Here is an 18,695-nt window from a genome sequence, read left to right on the forward strand (position 1 = left end):
CATAGCAGGTATAGGCAAGTAGGAACACATGAGGTGCTCATGGAGAACAAGAAATGCAAGGGAACACTTGTGTGGAATGAGCTGTCAGCATCAGTGGTGCATGAGAGCTCCATTTCAACGTTTCAGAGAAGATTGGATAAGTACATGGATGGTAGGGGTATGAAGGACTATGGTCGCAGTTCAGCTCAATGGGACTAGGCAGCTTAAATGGTTTCTGCATGGACTAGATCGACCGAAAGCCTTGTTTCTGTGCTGTACTTCTCTATGACTCTATGACTCTACCACAGCAACTAGACTCTCCTCCATGGACTCTCCATACTTCTCGCTACCTCAGTAAACCAGCCAGCATAATTAAAGTTCCCATCAGACAGAGGTTTAATAAGGCTGATAGCATGTAGCACCAGGCTCAAGGACATTTTCTACCCTGACGTTATAAGGCTATTAAATATTTCTCCAGTACAAGGAGACAGACTCTTGACCTCACAGTCCACTTTGTTATGATCTTGCACCTTCTATCTTTACCTACACTGCCTTTCCCTGTAATTGTTTCACTTTATTCTGCACTCTGTTCTTGCTTTACCATGTTCTATCGCAATGCCGTGTGTAATGATTTGATGTGTATGAACAGTATGCAGTACAAGCTTTCACTGCACCTCAGTACATTTGACAACAATAAACCAATCCAAATCCAATTAAATGAACAGTCTGACTGTCAGATGTTAACAGGATTATGAATATTACAGGTGAGGTAGCAAGAAATGAGTGACAATTTCCTCCTGACAAAAATAGAGCCAGATAAATGAATTGGAATTATCATTGTACAATTTAGCACGGTTTGGTTTGTCATTATAGAATCATGAAATCCAGTAATGAGGTTCCACAAATAAGATATTTGCAGCTTGGGAATTGCAAAGTTTCTTAGACTTTTTATACCATTCTGTGAAACATTTGGAGAGTTGAGATAATCATTCAACTAAGGAGGCGTCTGGATATCATGGAGACATTAGGCTTCTGTTATATAGGCAAATTAAGCTGAGACAATTGATAAATTGAGAGCAGCTGCTCCATCTCATAGTGCAGAGGTTCTCATTGAGTTAACCATCCCATGGGAGGAAGGAGTGGAGGCTGCCCATGAGCGGAAGAGGCTGAAGTACTCAGTCCTAGCAGCTGAGTGTAAGACATGAGGCAATCATCTACCCTGACAAGTTTACCCTGTGATAGGGCAGTGACAGGAATGAGGCTCAGGAGGGCCACCAGAGAGCTGGCTGAAGAGGCAGAAAAGGGCAGCTTTTGGCTGTGGCTGAGGAGGAAGGACATAATTGAGGGACCAACTAACCCCATTGGAAGCTGCAGGCGGTGACAGGGAGGCCCGTGTCACTGCTGTGCCACCAGGAGATGGACCAGGGCTAAGGGAGAGAAATATCAATGAGTGGTGGTCCCGGCTGATGACCCTGCAGCTGACCTGAGGTCACTGTTGGAGTTGTGACAGTTAGCAATGAGAAGCAGGAAACAACATCTTCCTGTAAATCTCATTCGATCAATGGTAGTGCAAGAGGAGCATTCAGTTCCAAAGTTAAATATTTACTTGATAGAACAAGGAACTTCACAGTACCGGGCAGCCCCTTCTGTCCATGAAGTTGCGACAACCTCTATAAAGCTACTCCACCTTCAATCTGTGATATTTTAATGCAAATCCTAATTATCTCACAATCTGATTGCCTCCACTATCGACATCTCTATGGTGCAAAGCAAGTCACTGCTGCTAGTCTAAAATGTCACCTACATGTGGTTCAGTTCACTTTCATAACTTACATCAGTGGACAGGAATTTCACAAGGCAAGGAATTTGATAATTATTGTTTTTTATTGCACTTTGCAGTAACATTTTATGCAAAACAGAAAAGGTAAGGATAGAGGCAAGCCGGCCCTCTAGGCCAATTAACTGAGCATCAGTGTAAGTAAAGCAGAGTGAAGCAGGATTGTGATAACTCAGTACAGCTCTTCAGCATTCTTCAGCGGTCAACCAATTGTATCCCGAATCCAATCAATGTATTTCTTTGTTAGTAAAGTGTACACCCCAGGCTTTTTGGCAATTGCACATCATGCGCCAAAGGACACAATCCCAGTATACATTTTCTTGCATATCAAAGGGCCACCTGAATCACCCTGGAAGAGAGAGAAAAAGATGAAGGTGACAATTGAGCAGAATTAGCTAAAGTGACAGACTGCAAACTGTCAGTTTGACATCACATCACAATTCATTATCAATTCAATTGCTGGGGAAGCTGTCCCTCCACTCTGCCACTCGACTCTCCACTGAACCCAGCTCGTGCATCTGGCCAGATTCACTTTGTACCCGACCCCCTGCTTTTAAGCAAAACTAGCTGATACAAGAACAGTAACCTCCCTTACTGAATGGTGTCACTGGTCTGTGAAACAACTAAATAATGGGAAATGGTCTATTCAATTTACTTTAATTTAACCTTTTTAATTATTTGCTATTATGTTCAGTTGTCTTTAAACAATTTTTATTAAATATGCTTGTGTAGTTTTTAATCATCTCTGGCATTTTTCAGTGTGCGCTGTTAAAGGCTGTCAGGATATTCATGGAGGCAAATCCTCAGGATCCAATTCCTGATTCTGCTCGGCATCCCGAGCCTGGCCTGTCTCACAGGACACCTCATGGGTACAGAGTGTCAGACAGACTGATCCACTCTGTCCCCAACTGGATGTTCGGATCAGACAGAGCACTAGATCTAGCATGATCCTTATTTTCAAATTGACACAATTTAGAATAAATTCTCTTTACATTTTAGACATGTCAATATGTTACATTTCTCTGGATTGACTCTGTTCTCTTGCATCTGCCCATTTCATCATCACACTGATGGTAGACAAAGTTTATCGGTAGAGAAGTCATGGCAAGTTATGCTGACATCTAAATTCAGGGCCTGGATATGAGATTCTAGAAAATGCAAGAAAATGGTTCCTCCATAATCAACACAAACCATTTACTTACCTGATTTTTTTTTAATCCACTTGGGGATGTGGACATTGCCTGTAAGTGTAGCATTTATGGCCTAATCTAGTTTCCCTTGGCTTCCCTAGGGTAATGCTGGACAACATTCTGAAGACTTTTTAATGCAACTGAGTAGCCCTTCAGAAAGCAGGTAAGAGTCAGTCACAATAACACTGAGGAAGGGTGGAAAGTTTCAATCTGTAGAAGGCCCCAGTGAATCACTGGGGTTTTTATACTTAATCCAATCGCTTGATAGAAATGTTACTGATAACATGGCTAGACATCATACTCACCTGACATGAATCTCCTCTGCCCTTGCTGTCACCAACACAGATCATGTCCTGGGTTATTTCAGAATTATACATTCTGCTGCATTTTCTGCGATCAATTACCTTGACCTTCACCTCTTGAAGTGTGTCAGAGTAATTGTTTATTTTTGTTTCTCCCCATCCTGCCACGGTGCACCTTGTTCCAGATTTCATGTCGGTGATTCCTCCTTTGGGAAGGTTGAGCACATTCACATACTGGTTGATTTTTGCATCAGTCTCGAGCTGTTGACACAAAAACATTGAATTCACATATTTGTGATCCTAAAAGTGAAGGATATCTTGAATGATCTCTTTAATCCTGAGGAGCTTTGTTAGTTTATCTATTTAAATACTTTGTTTTCCAGAATTCTTTCTTTAGTTACGAAACCCATAACTGGGTCACTTACCTGCAAAGATAGAGAGGTCCATTGAAGTCTGATGGTACTATTTTTAACAGTATTTATTGGTAAAAATACACAAAAATAATATCAATGCAAACATACAGATAATATACGTTGTCAATACTAACTCTAAAAGTGCGGGTATAATAATAATCAATAAGAAATAAGCTCTATTGTTGTCTGGGGATAATGTATTGTCCGATGGCAATATAAAAGTCAATCAGTTCATTCAGGCTGCAGCTTTTTGGTTGGAGAGAGACAGATTTTAGAACTTGCCAGCGTTTCCTTTTTATGATGTCGATCCTTCCAGAGTTCCATTGGTGGTGGTTTCTCCTTTTAGCTAAAGCCGTTCTTCCGTGGTAAGGCCCCAATCCCGGCAACAGGAAAGGATGCACGAGGGCTCTCCACCAGCTGTCACTATTACGCTGTCACGGGATTTCTAGCATTTCTCCTGGTGCGTCCAGACCCTCTTTTATCCTTACTCACGAGGTCTCAGATGTCAATCAGGTTGGGATGAGGCCATCCCTCAACCAGCCCCCTTTGGTCATTCCCTGAGGGCTTCAATGAATAGTACAGTACTCAATACACAATTCCATCTCCAAGAGACAATGGCCGGTATCCGTGGCTTTGTCTCGCTGAGGGCAGGAAACACATTTCAAACCCTTGAGGATTCTCTCTCTCATTTCCTGGGTCCCCAGACCTGAATTAATAGCGATCTTGCGATTCTCAAAAAGGAGGGGGCTACTTTGTACCCTTCGGCCCCTCAGAGTTGTGGCACTTTCGTAACACCCCCTTTCTTCAAAGCGTTTTTACCAGCGGTGAAAACAAAGTAATACAGAGTCTTACAGGATTTTAGAATCTAACACAATACAAAAGTTTTTTTTTCTACAGAGTAATACAGTTATACATTCAATTCAGCATCTAAACAGTTAACGATTACATTGTCACTTCCTTTAATATCTTAACATCTTGTACCTTATTAAAGTCTTGTAGCATCAGACTCCAATTTAGTAACCACCTTTTTTTTATTTCTTTCCTTCAGCAAACAAAAACTAAAGAGTTGTGATCTTAGCTTACGTGTATACTACAAAAGTTCATGCAAATACTAATCTTTATGTTACTTTCAAACTTAACAGTCAGTCTTCCATGGGGGTTGTCTTTATTATTCACATGCTTTGTCGAAATCCCTTAAAACCGGCTTCTGCTATTTAAAAATGGCATCCCATTAACCCTCGCCTCTTTTCCAGTTAACTCCCACGTGGTGAGCTTGTGCACCATGGCGAAATAGGCTTTCGCCCGCTCCTTCCATAGGAGTTATTTTATCAGCAATGTGTTCCAAACTTAGACCATTTTCTGAATTTCCACCCAATTCTTTAAGTTTAAGCAAGTTGCTAGTTTTCTCTTCAGGACCCCTCAGGCTATTAATTCTCAATTTAAAATCTGAAAGCGATCCCTCTTTGTTCAAACAGCATTCCGAATTCTGCTTTTTCACACCACACTCTTGAATAACAATAGCGTGTGGGGCACCGTTACATTCCAACTCAACCTGTAATTGATTCGCAGGCACCGTGTTAACAAGCCATTGTCTCTGTAGCCTGGTTACTGCTTCGGACATCAATCCAGACTTTAAATTTTCTTCATTCAATTTGGGAACTACACTTTTCCCTTTTCCTTCAATAATAATATTCACCTCACCACCTTTTATCTCCTCACTAACTTTTAACACACCTTCGAACACAAACAACTGGGAATTCTCATTTCCCACTATTACCAAGGTTAATCCTTTCTTCACTGAACCAAGTCCATCTGACCCATAAGGACTGCATTCCTTTTCAACTGAATCAAATACCTCAGACTTTTTCTGAGTTCCATTACTAGGTTCAGTACCACATGCATCCACATTTTGGACACTCTCAAACGGGACATTTGCCTCTTCCAGGCTTTCAATACCTGTACCCCTTTCAAATTCTAAATTCCCCTGATCCTCCCAGCTACTCTCTGGGCAACTCCCTTCCGGAGTAAACTCAACCCCGCGGGCTGAAACAACCTCATCTGCCAACCCAGCAGACTTCTTCAAGGTAATGGCATCCTTTTCATCTAGGACTGCCCTCATTTCATTATCAGGAACACCTTTAGAATTTTCAACTTCTTCAAACAGTTCTGCCAACCCAGACAGATCATCCATATCCAACTCTGGACCTTTTAACAGCCTTAGCTGTTTCTCATCTTTATTTTGTGCCTCTATAACTTTTCTCCTCGCTAAGGGTAGGTCTACCTCCTCTCCCTTACTCTCTTTCACTTTACTACTCTCCGGTTTACCACCCTCTAAACCCTCATGGTACAGGGTCGGTAAAAACGTCTCGGCCAAATCGATACTGGCCGGATTTAAACTGCTCTCTGTCCCAGCTGCCTTTCTCGACATGCTGCGAGTGATCGCGCATGCGGGATAGATCTTGGAATCTAGGGGCGGGACCTCAACACTGACAGGCTGGCTCGTCAGCTTCATTGCTGACCAAAACTTACCACCGGCTAAATCATTACCCAGAAGGACATCCGCGTCAGTTCTCGGGAATTCTGATCGCACCCCCATTTCAGCTGGTCCAGATACCAGCTCACAATTTATAATGGTCCTATGCAAGGGCACTGTTTCTGTCCCTTTTCCTATTCCTTTCAAAGCTACCATTCCCGTCTTGCGACCAAAATCCAGTACCTTACTGCTAATCAATGACACTTCAGCTCCCGTGTCTCTCCAGATCCGCACGGGAACGGGTGGGTCTCCCTCTCTCACAGACACGGTTCTGTTTGACATACAAGTCTCAGACCCTTCTCGTACTCTGTCTACCCAGGGCTCTCTTGTCGATTTACTGATCACCACGGCACATCCTATAGGGACTGCTGCTTTCCATTTCCCTGTCTCCTTCCTCGGAGCAAGGCACCTAGATGCAATATGTCCCCCCTTTCCACAATTAAAACAGGTCAAGCCAGGAAATCTCTTGCCATCTGGCCTCTCCTCCTCAATCTTACCACTAGCTCCCGGCGGGATCTCTGCCTCAGCCGACGGGCTTTCTCTATCATTCCCACAGTCTCTCTGGTAACTTTTATTCGAGGAAAACTTTGTCTTCTGGGTTAGGGCATATTCATCTGCGAACCTAGCAAATTCGGAGATGGACTTATTCGGCTTCTCATTCAAATACATCCGGATATCCTCCGAAACACAACCTTTAAATTCCTCAATCAGAATTAACTCCCTGAGACGCCAAAAATCCTCTTCCACTATTTCTGCTGTACACCAATGATCCAAAAGCACACCCTTCTCATAGGCAAACTCGGTATACGTCTGATTCCACCCTTTCTTTAAATTTCTGAACTTTTGTCTATACGCTTCAGGTACCAATTTGTAGGTCCAAAGAATGACCTCCTTTGCTTTCTCATAATTCTCAGACTCCTCCTCCTCCATGGACAACGCCGCATATGCTCGTTGTGCCTTCCCTTTTAACACACTTTGTAACAACGCCACCCACTGCTCTTTGGGCCACTTCTGATTCACTGCCACCTTTTCAAAAAGCAAGAAATAACTATCAACATCCGTCTCCTCGAACGGAGGTACTACCCTCAACTCCCGACTAACATTAAACCGCTCCTCGCTCCTCTCGGTCTGACCCTTGAGCTCTTCGCTCTTGCCTTAACTTCTCCATATCCAAGTCATGTTGCCTCTGTTTCTCCGCCCTGTCCTGCTCTAACTCCTTTAGCTGGAGCTCATGCTCCCTTTGTTTCTCAGTTCTGTCCTGCTCCCTTTTCACCTCTAACTCCTTTAGCTGGAGCGCATGCTCCCGCTGCTTTTTGGCTGCTTCCAGCTGTTTTAACTTAATTTCATGTTCCAACCTTAATTTCTCCAACTCTAACTGAGCCGTCCCACTGGCTGGTGCCTTTTCAGGGATATTTTCCAATACCTCAGCAGAAAACACATTCATCACAATATAATACTGAGTTTTGGCCCTCCGCACCTCCCGCTTTTTCATCGACAACCTCACCTCTGTGAGGCTTAGTCCTTTCGCAATATTTATTAATTCCGACTTGGTGGTGCCTCTAGCGCCTCCAGAGTCGGGTTTTCTATAAATTCATCCACGTCCATCTTTGCTGGTTTCCCGTCTGGCTACCCGTGCAACCAGATCCAAGTTTGGACTTACAAGCCCGATTCACTGGCCCCCCAATTTGGTATCAAATCCCGAGACAAGAACCCCAAGTTGTTACGAACCCCGTAACTGGATCACTTACCAGCAAAGATAGAGAGGTCCGTTGAAGTCTGATGGTACTATTTTTAACAGTATTTATTGGTAAAAATACACAAAAATAATATCAATGCAAACATACAGATAATATACGTTGTCAATACTAACTCTACAAGTGCGGATATAATAATAATCAATAAGAAATAAGCTCTATCGTTGTCTAGGGGATAATGTATTGTCCGATGGCAATATAAAAGTCAATCAGTTCATTCAGGCTGCAGCTTTTTGGTTGGAGAGAGACAGATTTTAGAACTTGCCAGCATTTCCTTTTTATGATGTCGATCCTTCCAGAGTTCCGTTGGTGGTGGTTTCTCCTTTTAGCTAAAGCCGTTCTTCCGTGGTAAGGCCCCAATCCTGGCAACAGGAAAGGACGGACGTGGGCTCTCCACCGGCTGTCGCTATTACGCTGTCACGGGATTTCTAGCGTTTCTCCTGGTGCGTCTAAAGGGGTTGTTCCCCAGACCCTCTTTTATCCTTACTCACGGGGTCTCAGATGTCAATCAGGTTGGGATGATGCAATCCCTCAACCAGCCCACTCTGGTCATTCCCTGAGGGCTTCAATGAATAGTACAGTACTCAATACACAATTCCGTCTCCAAGAGACAATGGCCGGTATCCGTGGCTTTGTCTCGCTGAGGGCAGGAAACACATTCCAAACCCTTGAGGATTCTCTCTCTCATTTCCTGGGTCCCCAGACCTGAATTAATAGCAATTTTGCGACTCTCAAAAAGGAGGAGGCTACTTTGTACCCTTCGGCCCCTCAGAGTTGTGGCACTTTCGTAACACTTTATTTTCAGATAATCAAAGGGACAGAGACTCAATTAAAAGTGACCAATAAAATTAAGTATCAATTACATTTCATATCATCAAATTGATAATTTGTCATGAAAATTGTGGTGTGGATGATGGTCATAAAGCACTAATCCTACTGTGAAGGTTCTTCACTGTCTAACTCTTTCTTTGTTAATGATGAAACTCCAATAAGTCAAACTTAGCAGCTGTCACTCTTTTAATTAAAGTTTATATTTAATTTAGTTTAAAGACACAACAGGCCCTTCCGGCTCAATGAACCCAGCCACACAATTATACTCATGTGACCAATTAACTTACTAAACCTTTGTATGTCAAGGACAAGGTTAACTGTGATATTGTCCAGGCTTAGACAGCTCAAGTTCAAGTTCAATTTATTGTCATTCAATCGTTCACATGTATTCAGCCAAACGAAACAACCTTCCTCCTGACCGATATCACAACACAGTACATATACTGTACCTCATACACATAACACATGAAGTAATATGACCACAATTAAATTAACAAATAATAAGTTGCACAGTTAAAAAGTAAAGAGTACGAGCTACTGACGCTTCATAACTGATGAGACCTGGGTGGTGGCAGGGAGTTGAGTCATGTTACAGCCTCGGGGAAGAAGCTGTTTCTCATCCTCACGGTTCTTGTCGTATTTCTATCGAACCGCCTACCTGACGGAAGGGAATCAAGGAGACTGTTGGATGGATGGGAGGGATCATTGCCAATACTAATATTCTCCACAATCAATAATTCTCATCCAAGTCACAAAAGCCATTCAACAGTTGTTGTTCAGTAAAGTAAACATTGCTAATAAGCAAATTAAAGATTTTAAACACTGCGTAAGAATGAGAAAAACATTCATACTTGCAGCAGCATGATATCATCTTTCATGGTCCTATTGTTGAATGTTGGAATCTGTCTGATGATGCGCAGTCTTTGTTCACTTGTCTCATCCTTTGTAAGAGAATGATCCCCAAGAACTGCTAGAAGAAACTGGTCTGATTCAATTGTTCTGTTACCAATTGAAAATCAAGATAATTAATTACACTTGCTCAAAAAGTGCTTTGTTGATGAGAGAGGGAAGATGAGAATGGCCAGACTGGTTCAAGCAGACAGGAAGTCGACAGTAACTCAAATAACCACGTGTTACAACTGTGGTGTTCAGAAGAGCATCTCTGAACTCACAGTATGTCAAACCTTGAAGTAGATGGGCTACAGCAGGAGAAGACCATGAACAGACACTCAGTGGCCACTTTAATAGCTACAGGAGGTACCTAATAATGTGGCCACTGAGTATATATCTGACCATTCAAACTGACACTTGCTAATAAAAATAAATGCCAATAATACAGTGATACACATATTAATGATGATGTGACAACAGTGTAAAAGGAATTATTTTATGAAAGCTAGGATTGGGAGCTAAGCACTTGTATGTTAATCACAAAATATCTTTTTCACTCATACACCACATAGCTTACTGCTCACAGTGTGCTGCAGTTAGTACCCAGTTTGGTCTGATCAAAGCACCTCCACAATAGGGAGCAAACGAACCGTTCCTGAAATCTATTTGGAGAGATGCTATATAAGGTCTTGAATGCGGTTCAACTTCATGACCTCCAATAATTTTAGCTCCGGGATCTGCAATATATAGAAGATACTGACACTTTATTTCACATACATGTTTATTCACACACAGGATGTGAACATCACTGACAATGCCAGCAATTATTAGCCATCTCTAATTACCCTTGACAGGGATAACCCTAGAGTAGTTGTAGCATGGCCTTGCACAGCAATTCGAATGTACAAGAGTGTAAGAAGGTGCAGAGCGTAATGGACTCAGCCCAATATGGCACTGGATCGATCGCTGTAGAAAGCGGGGGGTGGGGGGAGGTAAAGATATGATTAGTGGTAGGTTTCCTTTACAGATGGTGTACATTGTGGAGGATAATGTGTTGGATGCAGAGGCTGATGGGCGAGTAGGCAAGGACAAGAGGGACTCTATCACTGTTACAGCAGAGGGAAGATGGGGTGAGTGCAGATGTACAGGAAATGGAGGAGATTCGGGTGAGGGAAGCATCAATAGTAGAAGGAGAGAAACCCAAAACTGCATCCCGGGAGTAGATGTGTCGAAGGTGTTGGAGGGAATTTTGGGTTTAGCAATTTACATTTAACAAATGACTTTGGTTACAAGTGTCCGTATCTGAATATGCATTGTGGATTTAATTTGGAGAGCAGCTCTGAACAATGGGTTCATAAAAGTCATGAATCCCAGACTAGACAATGTTGATAAAAATTCATTAAAATCAAATGTCTGTGTTGTGCATGCAAATCGGGAGCTGTGAAGTTTGTGTGTAGTTTCAAAGAAAGTATTGTCCATACATTGTAAATATAAAGTTGTCCTTTGATGTTGAGCACATAAAATATTGAGCCCCATGTTGGCCCTGGAGATCTTTCGACCAAAAGCATCTCCGAATGATGCCTGCTGCACCGTGTTTTGTCGAATAAGGAAGCAGAAAGCAGGGCATGGGGGGGGTTGGGTAAAGATATGATTAGTGGTCGGTTTCCTTTACAGTTGGCGTACATTGCAGAGGATAATCTGTTGGATGCAGAGGCTGATGGGCGAGTAGGCAAGGACAAGAGGAACTCTATCACTATTACCGCAGAGGGAAGATGGGCTGAGCATAAATGTATGGGAAATGGGGGAAAGCATCAATAGTAGAGGGAGGAAAAACTCGTCTTTAAAGAAGGAGGATACATCTGATGTCTTGGAATGGAAAGCCATATCCTGGGAATAGGTACATCAAAGGCAAAGAAACTGAGAAACAGAAACTTCATTTTTACAGGAGATAAGGCGGGAAGAGATATAATCTAGATAACCACGGAAATCAGTAGGTTTGTAAAAGATTTTGGTTGACAATCTGCCTCCAGAGATGGAGACAGATGAATCAAGAAAAGGGAGGAAGGTGTCAAATGAACCAAGTGAATTTAAGAGGGGTGGAAGTTAGAGGCAAAGTTGATATAGTTGACAAGTGCAATGGTGATGAGGCAGCGCAAATGCAGTCATCAATGTAGTGAAGGAAGAGGTGGGGAGTATAACTGGGGAAGGATTCAAACATAAACTGTTCAACAAAGCCTATGAAGAGGTAGGCATAGCTTTGGCCCATGGCTACCACTTGGAATTCTACTCAACAGAATTAAATCCAACAACTTCTCATTAATCCTCAGGATCATAATACTTAGATAAAAATTTAATATTATCAAGTAGATTTGCAAGAAAAAATGATAGTAGAGCAAGGGGAAACAAGAAACAGCAGATGCCACAGGCTGGAGAAACAATAAGCCGACACTTCTACAATTTCCTTCCCTCCATAGATGCTGCTTGACATGTTGCTCATTGAAATTTTGTAACCACATTTTATATATTTGTCCTCTCCAAATGAGAAATAAAATTACAAGGAAAAACAATGCAATAGGCATCCATTGCCTTATATAGAGAAGATAAATACTAATACAGCTATCACTGAAAATTTACATTGATCATCACAAATTATGTTTATGATGTGCATCATAAATTAATCATAATTAAAATAAAATCTTTCATGAATGTAAAGTGTTTAAATATTCTTTATTTTGTTACTTACACGCCGGAGCTAGGAAGATGACAATGGACAAAACAAGCAGATTGTACATCATTGTTTCTTCTGTGATCACACCAAAGTTTTTGCTTAATTTATAATAAACTTAGAGGGAAGTGGTTTATTTATTTTAGTGACCCCCCCCCCCCAACCACCAATAAACATGAAGATTTGCTGATTTTTCTAATTTGAATCCATATCAGTTATGGAAAGTCACATGACAGGGTCAAAGTGAACCAGAAATTTTCAGCAAATATTGTGGGTTTCATTGAGGGTTTGCTTTTCATTTTGATGCCTATCTCCTTAGATTTCATTGATTAACCTGATAACATGCAGGACATATTTGTTTAGATTCTATGTGAATGCATACTAGATGATGTCTTAAAAGACCATTACATTTGAGAAACATTATTTGAATATGCCACTTTATTGTATTTACTTTCAAATATTGACAATCCAAGGCCAAATGATATTATTGCACTATATTATGCCATATAGATGGCATCCATTTGTTGAGAATAGTTGAGGTAGTTGAGGATAGGACTTTTGGAATGAAAGGGACAATAACACCAGACATCAAAGATTTTGGTTCCTGAATTCTTCAGGGTGCATCTTATGGATTTTGGGCTGCTGATCATGAAAATCATAATGAAATTTCCCTATCATGCACCATTATATTGGAAATCACCTATATTTGCTATTTGAATTCATTATTCAAGACAGAATAACTGATGCCAAGATTAAGGATGACATTTTTGTTGGTTCACTAATCAAACAGGTCATCAATGACAGTCAATTTGAAGAACTTCTAGTGGGACTAGAGAACATCCATGGAAATCACTCAAGAATGTTGGCAACTACAGAGCACCAAACTACGAATAGCTGGTTGACAACATGCTTCAAGCATACAGAACCATGAAGTGCAATATGTCACTAAAGATTTATTTTCAGCATTCCCATTTAGACTTCTTCCCTGCAAATCCTGGTGCTGTCAGTGACAAACACAGTGAGTTTTCACCAGGTCATTGAGAAATGGTATCTGGGCAACTGGCTGATTATTGTTGGACGCTTTAGCGAGAAGCCTCAGACACTGAATGCAAATGAAAAACATCAACAAAACACTTTTAGCTTAGTTAACTATTACAAAGCATCAGCACCATTATGCAATTAAATGCATTATATTCAATAAAAGTTAATTTCTTGTTTCTCCAAATTCCTACGTTATACAAGTAGTCTAAAATTATATCATGTCAGGCTTCAAGTGGCTTATCATAAACAAAAATAAATTCTGAGGAGACAAAACTTTTGAAAACAATTGTGGTCCAGTGTAATTGGACTGATGTCAATGAATAGCTATAACATGGAATCTCTTCAGATTTCTTGTTTCTGACTAACGTCCAACATCAGATCCTGGAAATTGTAACCTTGTAGAGAGGATCTGGATCTAAACTGATAAAATCCAATTCATATAATCATTCTCACTCACTGGTAAATCAACCTGGGGTCAGTAAACCAAGCCAACAGTCCAGAGCAATAGAAATAAAGGGTTCTCTTGTTGGTGGTGTCAACTTTTAGAAAAGATGTTAAACTAAGACTCTTATAAGCTTCTCAAGTAGACATAAAATTGACAATGTCCTTAATTCAGAGAAGAACAGCAGAGTTCAGTTGGAGTCTGAGCAATACTATGAAACACTTTGGAATGTCTTTAATTTGAAATATGAAAGACACATGCAAGTTCTTTTTTGCTATCATTCAAAAAATGTCTATAGGCTGGTGAGTTTAGAAGGATTAGAGATAATGTAATAAAGATGGATAAACTGATAAATGGATTAAGTGAGATGGACAGGGTGTGACTATCGTTGGAAAAACTGGGATTGTGTCCATTCCTAATTGCCCCTTTACCCAGCCCATCTCAAGAGGCAATTACAAATCAACCTTGTAAGTGGTCTGGACTCCCAAGCAGGTCCAAACAGGTAATGATGCCAGATCACTTTTGCTTGAAGGACATTAGTGAACCAGAATGGTTTCTGCTCGAGATTTGACAACTTTATGGTCACCAGAGCTGAAGGCAATTGTCATTTTATAATAACTTTAGCAGCGTAAGCTGTTTAGCTGCCAGGATGGGATTCAGACTCATGCCTCCAATCAATAATAAACTCTATGAATTGTAGTCCACCAACTGAAATGCTTCTGCGTATAGAAGCTTTGAAACTTTGTATTATTAAAGGATGAAAAGTATCTTTTAAATCTGTCTATAAATTGCTTAAATACAGTGAAGCCATTTCACTCATTCAGACTATCATTTTGTTGACAGCTGCCTTCTCCTTAGCACAGTCCCAGTACCATTTGAATGATCTCACAAAATGTGCAGAAATGTTCTTGACACCAGTCCTGAATGATACCAGATTGTTTCTACATCACCATCTGCTTTCTGTTATCTTTTCAGTTTTCTGCTCTTCTTACTATCTGATGTGATACTTTCAGATCCTCTTTAAAAGTCAATAGCTTTCTACAATTTTCTCGTGTCCATGACCCTTACATAGAATATAGGGCAGTAGAGCAAAGTCCTTCAGTCCATTAAGTCTGTGCTGACCATGGTGCCAATTTTCACTGTACATCTGCTTGCACATGGTCCACATCTCTTCATTGTCTGCCTGTTCATGTGTCTGTCCAAATGGCTCCGAAACATTGCTATAATATCTACTTCCATCACCTCCATGGAAGAGTGTTCCAGGCACATACTGTGATGTTGAAAAAGACTTGCCTCGTAAATCTCTTTTAAACTTCCCCTTTAAACTTTAGACCCTTTATTACCCTCCAGTTGGCATTACCTCCCATTGGATTGGGTTCACAAATCATCCAGGCCTTGGATCTCCTGATAATCTGATCTGAAAGCAGTATACATATTCTTTCTGAACAAAGCAAAGGAGACGGTCAGCATGATGGAATAAAACATACTCCACTGGCAATGCAAGTCATTATCCTAACCTGCAGGTTTTCCTGGTTTAGCTTAGCATGTATAAACCTTTATCAAAATGGACAGTTTTATCTATGGAGACTAAGGAAACTGAAATTCTCTTTTACTTGAATGGTGGTGTCTTTCATATTCTGAATGCAAGAATCAGTGGTAACTGGTAACAAATGGTTGCAGTGGTAACAAACTGCAACTTTCGCTCTTTCTCTTTCTCTCCATCTCCCTCTCCTTTCTTCATCTCCCTTTCTCTCTCTCTCTATTTCACTCTCTCACTCTGCTCTTTTAATCTCCCCCCTCTTTCTTTCTCTTTCACTCTCTCTCTTCCTCCCTCTCTCACACATTCATTCTCTCCCTATCTTTCTCTCTCTGTTCATCTCTGGCTCCACTCCATCTATCTGACTCATCCTTTTTCTCTCTCTCTCTCTCACACACACACACACACACACACACACTGATGTGGTCTTAAAACAAAAAAGAAGGGTAGATTTTAAAAAATTAAGGAGTAAAGTCAAAAGCTTTAGAGCTTGGCTGTGGAACACATTGCTAATATTGAGGGAGTGAGTAAACACGCAGTGTACGAGGAAACACTCAGAGAATTAAGCAGAATTTTCATTTCCCCAGATGCTGACTGATCTGCTGAGCATTTTGGCATTTTTCTTCTGCAGAGCAACTCCAAAATGGAAGTGATGATGTTTCAGAATGGAAATCAGCAGATTCGTAAAGAAATGTCTGATCAGAAAAATGTATCACTGTTGAACCCAGCACTAAGGAAGCAAACAGTTCAAACAATTGCTAGTGTGAGGGATGGAATTCAAGATCAGGGATAGAGATCACAACAGGGACTGAAGACAATGACATCAATTATCCATATTGAATTGGAGGAAATTTCCATTTACTCTGTACTGACTAGTGTGTGGCCCCTTTCACAAATTTAAGGATACCGAAGGGTTTGGCTGGGGTGGTTATGAGGTAATACATATATCTGAACTGTTGTTTTAATTGTTGCAAGCAAAGGGTGGTGTGTGGATCAAAATTAAAGACAGCCCCGAGGATATATTCTTCAGGCACTTCAGAGGTTGCACAGTACAACAGATCATATGAATTTAAGCAAATGGAAGCGGGAGCCGGACATTCGGCCCATCAAACCTGCCTGCCCTACCAGTTAATGTCATTATGAGTGATCCTCCACAGGTTTCACCTCCTCTCTTTGGTCAAACGGTCATAGCTCTCAATTCCTTGATCTTTCGAAAAATGTGTCTACTTCCTACCTAAATCCTCTCCGATGCTCTGACCTCAGTGAATGAATGGAAACAAGTAGGAGCCTATCCAGCTCGAAAATGGAAGAAAGGAACGGGACAACCAAGCTGCAGCAAGAATTTTAACAGCTCCACATAGATCAGGAAAGATGAGGAGGGCTGGCTTACCACATTTCCTGTCACATAGGGTTTCATCTGTTACACTGCCGGGAGACGTTTGGTATTGTGGTAGAGTCACCAATATTTCCAACAGAATGAAGGTTCCGCTCCAGGATACACAGTCCACATCCTCACGAGCAAAACTGTAGAATTATGACCCATAGATTTTCATCCCATATCATGTTAAGTCTTCAAATTCAAACACAGCGTGTTTAATGTTTCTTTTTCAGAAAGTATCACAAGTTATTTTTAATAAGCAAATCACAATTATTATTATTATTATTATTATACATTCTATTTTGTATACTCAGGGATGAGGTGAAAGGGGTTGGCTCGGCCCCAATTCACAGTTGTTAAATTCTTCACTCTCGTATTAATGATCAGACAATTATCTATACTTTCTGAAATCAAAATATGAAACTAAATTGTTAACATGCAATGTCACAGGAACAGGCAGACAATGAAGAGATGTGGACCCTGTGCAAGCAGATGTACAGTGTAAATTGGCACCATGAACAGCACAGACTTAGTGGCCTGAGGACTTTGCTATTCTGCTCCATATTCTGTGTAAGTGTCTGGTCATGAGAATTGTAGAAAGGGGATCTTTTAAAGGGGATCTGAGAGAAACATATCAGATAGTATGAAGATCAGAAAACTATGATAAGATAACAGAGTGGCCAGTAGTGATGTGGGACAATCTGATATCATTCAGGACTGATGTGATCAGCATTTCTGCACATTTTATGAGATCATGCAAATAGTACTGGAACGGTACTAAGGACAGGGCAGATAACAACAAAATGATAGTCTGGATGAGTAAAATGGCTTCACAGCTCACTTTCCACCATACATCCTTAGAGGATGTATTGGGCCGAATCTACTCCCTTTTGTAGGATTTTCCACTCAAAGGCATTGGTGTTCCCATACCAGGCCATAATGCATCCAGTCGGCTCACTTTCCACCACACATCTATAGAGGTTTGCCAAGATTTTCGGTGACATGCTGAACCTCCGCAGACTCTGAGGAAGTAGAGGTGCTGTTGTGCTTTCTTTGTAAGAATATTTATATAATGGGTCCAGGATAGGTCCTCTGAGATAGTGACACCCAGGAATTTAGAGATACTGACTAATTTAGTGATTCTCTAATGATTACTGCTCATGGACCTCTGGTTTCCCTCTCCTGAAGTCTACAATTAGTTCCTTTGTCTTATTGACATTGAGTGAGAGGTTGTTGTTATTACACCACTCAGACAAGTTTTCAAACTCACTCCTGTATGCTGAATCATCACCCCTTTGATACGGCCCACAGCAGTGGTGTCATCAGCAAACTTGTATGTGGTGTTGGAGCTGTACTTAGCCACACAGTCACAGGTGTAAAGTGAGTAGAGCAGGGGGCTAAGTACACATCCCTGTGGTGCTCCTGTGCTGATGGAGATTGTGGAGGAGATGCTTTTGCCAATCCGAACTGACTGGGGTCTACAAGTGAGGAAATCCAGGATCCAATTGTACAAAAGGAGTATTGAGACCCAGGTCTTGGAGTTTGCTGATTAGTTTTCAGGGGATGATAGTGTTAAAAGCTAAACTGTAATCGATAAAGAGCATCCTGATGTATGCATCTTTGTTGTCCAGATGTTGTAGGGTTGTGTGAAGAGCCAGCGAGACAGCATCTGCTGTAGACCTGTTGCTTCAGTAGGCGAATTGGAGCAGATCCAAGTGACCATTCAGACAGGAGTGGATATGCTTCAACACCAACTTCCCAAAACACTTCAACACTGTGGATGTAAGTGTCACTGGCAATAGTCATTCAGACAGGTTGACACCCTCTTCCTGGGCACTGGTA

General features: G+C 41.2%; 1 protein-coding gene across 1 annotated transcript; it reads right to left on the bottom strand.

The window, feature by feature from the left end:
- Positions 1 to 1,844: 1,844 nt before the first annotated feature.
- LOC140737788 (granzyme A-like) lies at positions 1,845 to 9,723 on the bottom strand. The gene is made up of 3 exons (XM_073064425.1): positions 9,691 to 9,723; positions 3,411 to 3,569; positions 1,845 to 2,165 (listed from the first exon to the last, which is right to left on the bottom strand). The coding sequence occupies exons 1-3, from the start codon at positions 9,715 to 9,717 to the stop codon at positions 2,100 to 2,102; spliced, it is 252 nt and encodes an 83-aa protein (XP_072920526.1). The 5' UTR covers positions 9,718 to 9,723; the 3' UTR covers positions 1,845 to 2,099.
- Positions 9,724 to 18,695: the final 8,972 nt, after the last annotated feature.

Source organism: Hemitrygon akajei, chromosome 13, assembly GCF_048418815.1.
Source record: "Hemitrygon akajei chromosome 13, sHemAka1.3, whole genome shotgun sequence".
Lineage (NCBI taxonomy): Eukaryota > Metazoa > Chordata > Chondrichthyes > Myliobatiformes > Dasyatidae > Hemitrygon > Hemitrygon akajei.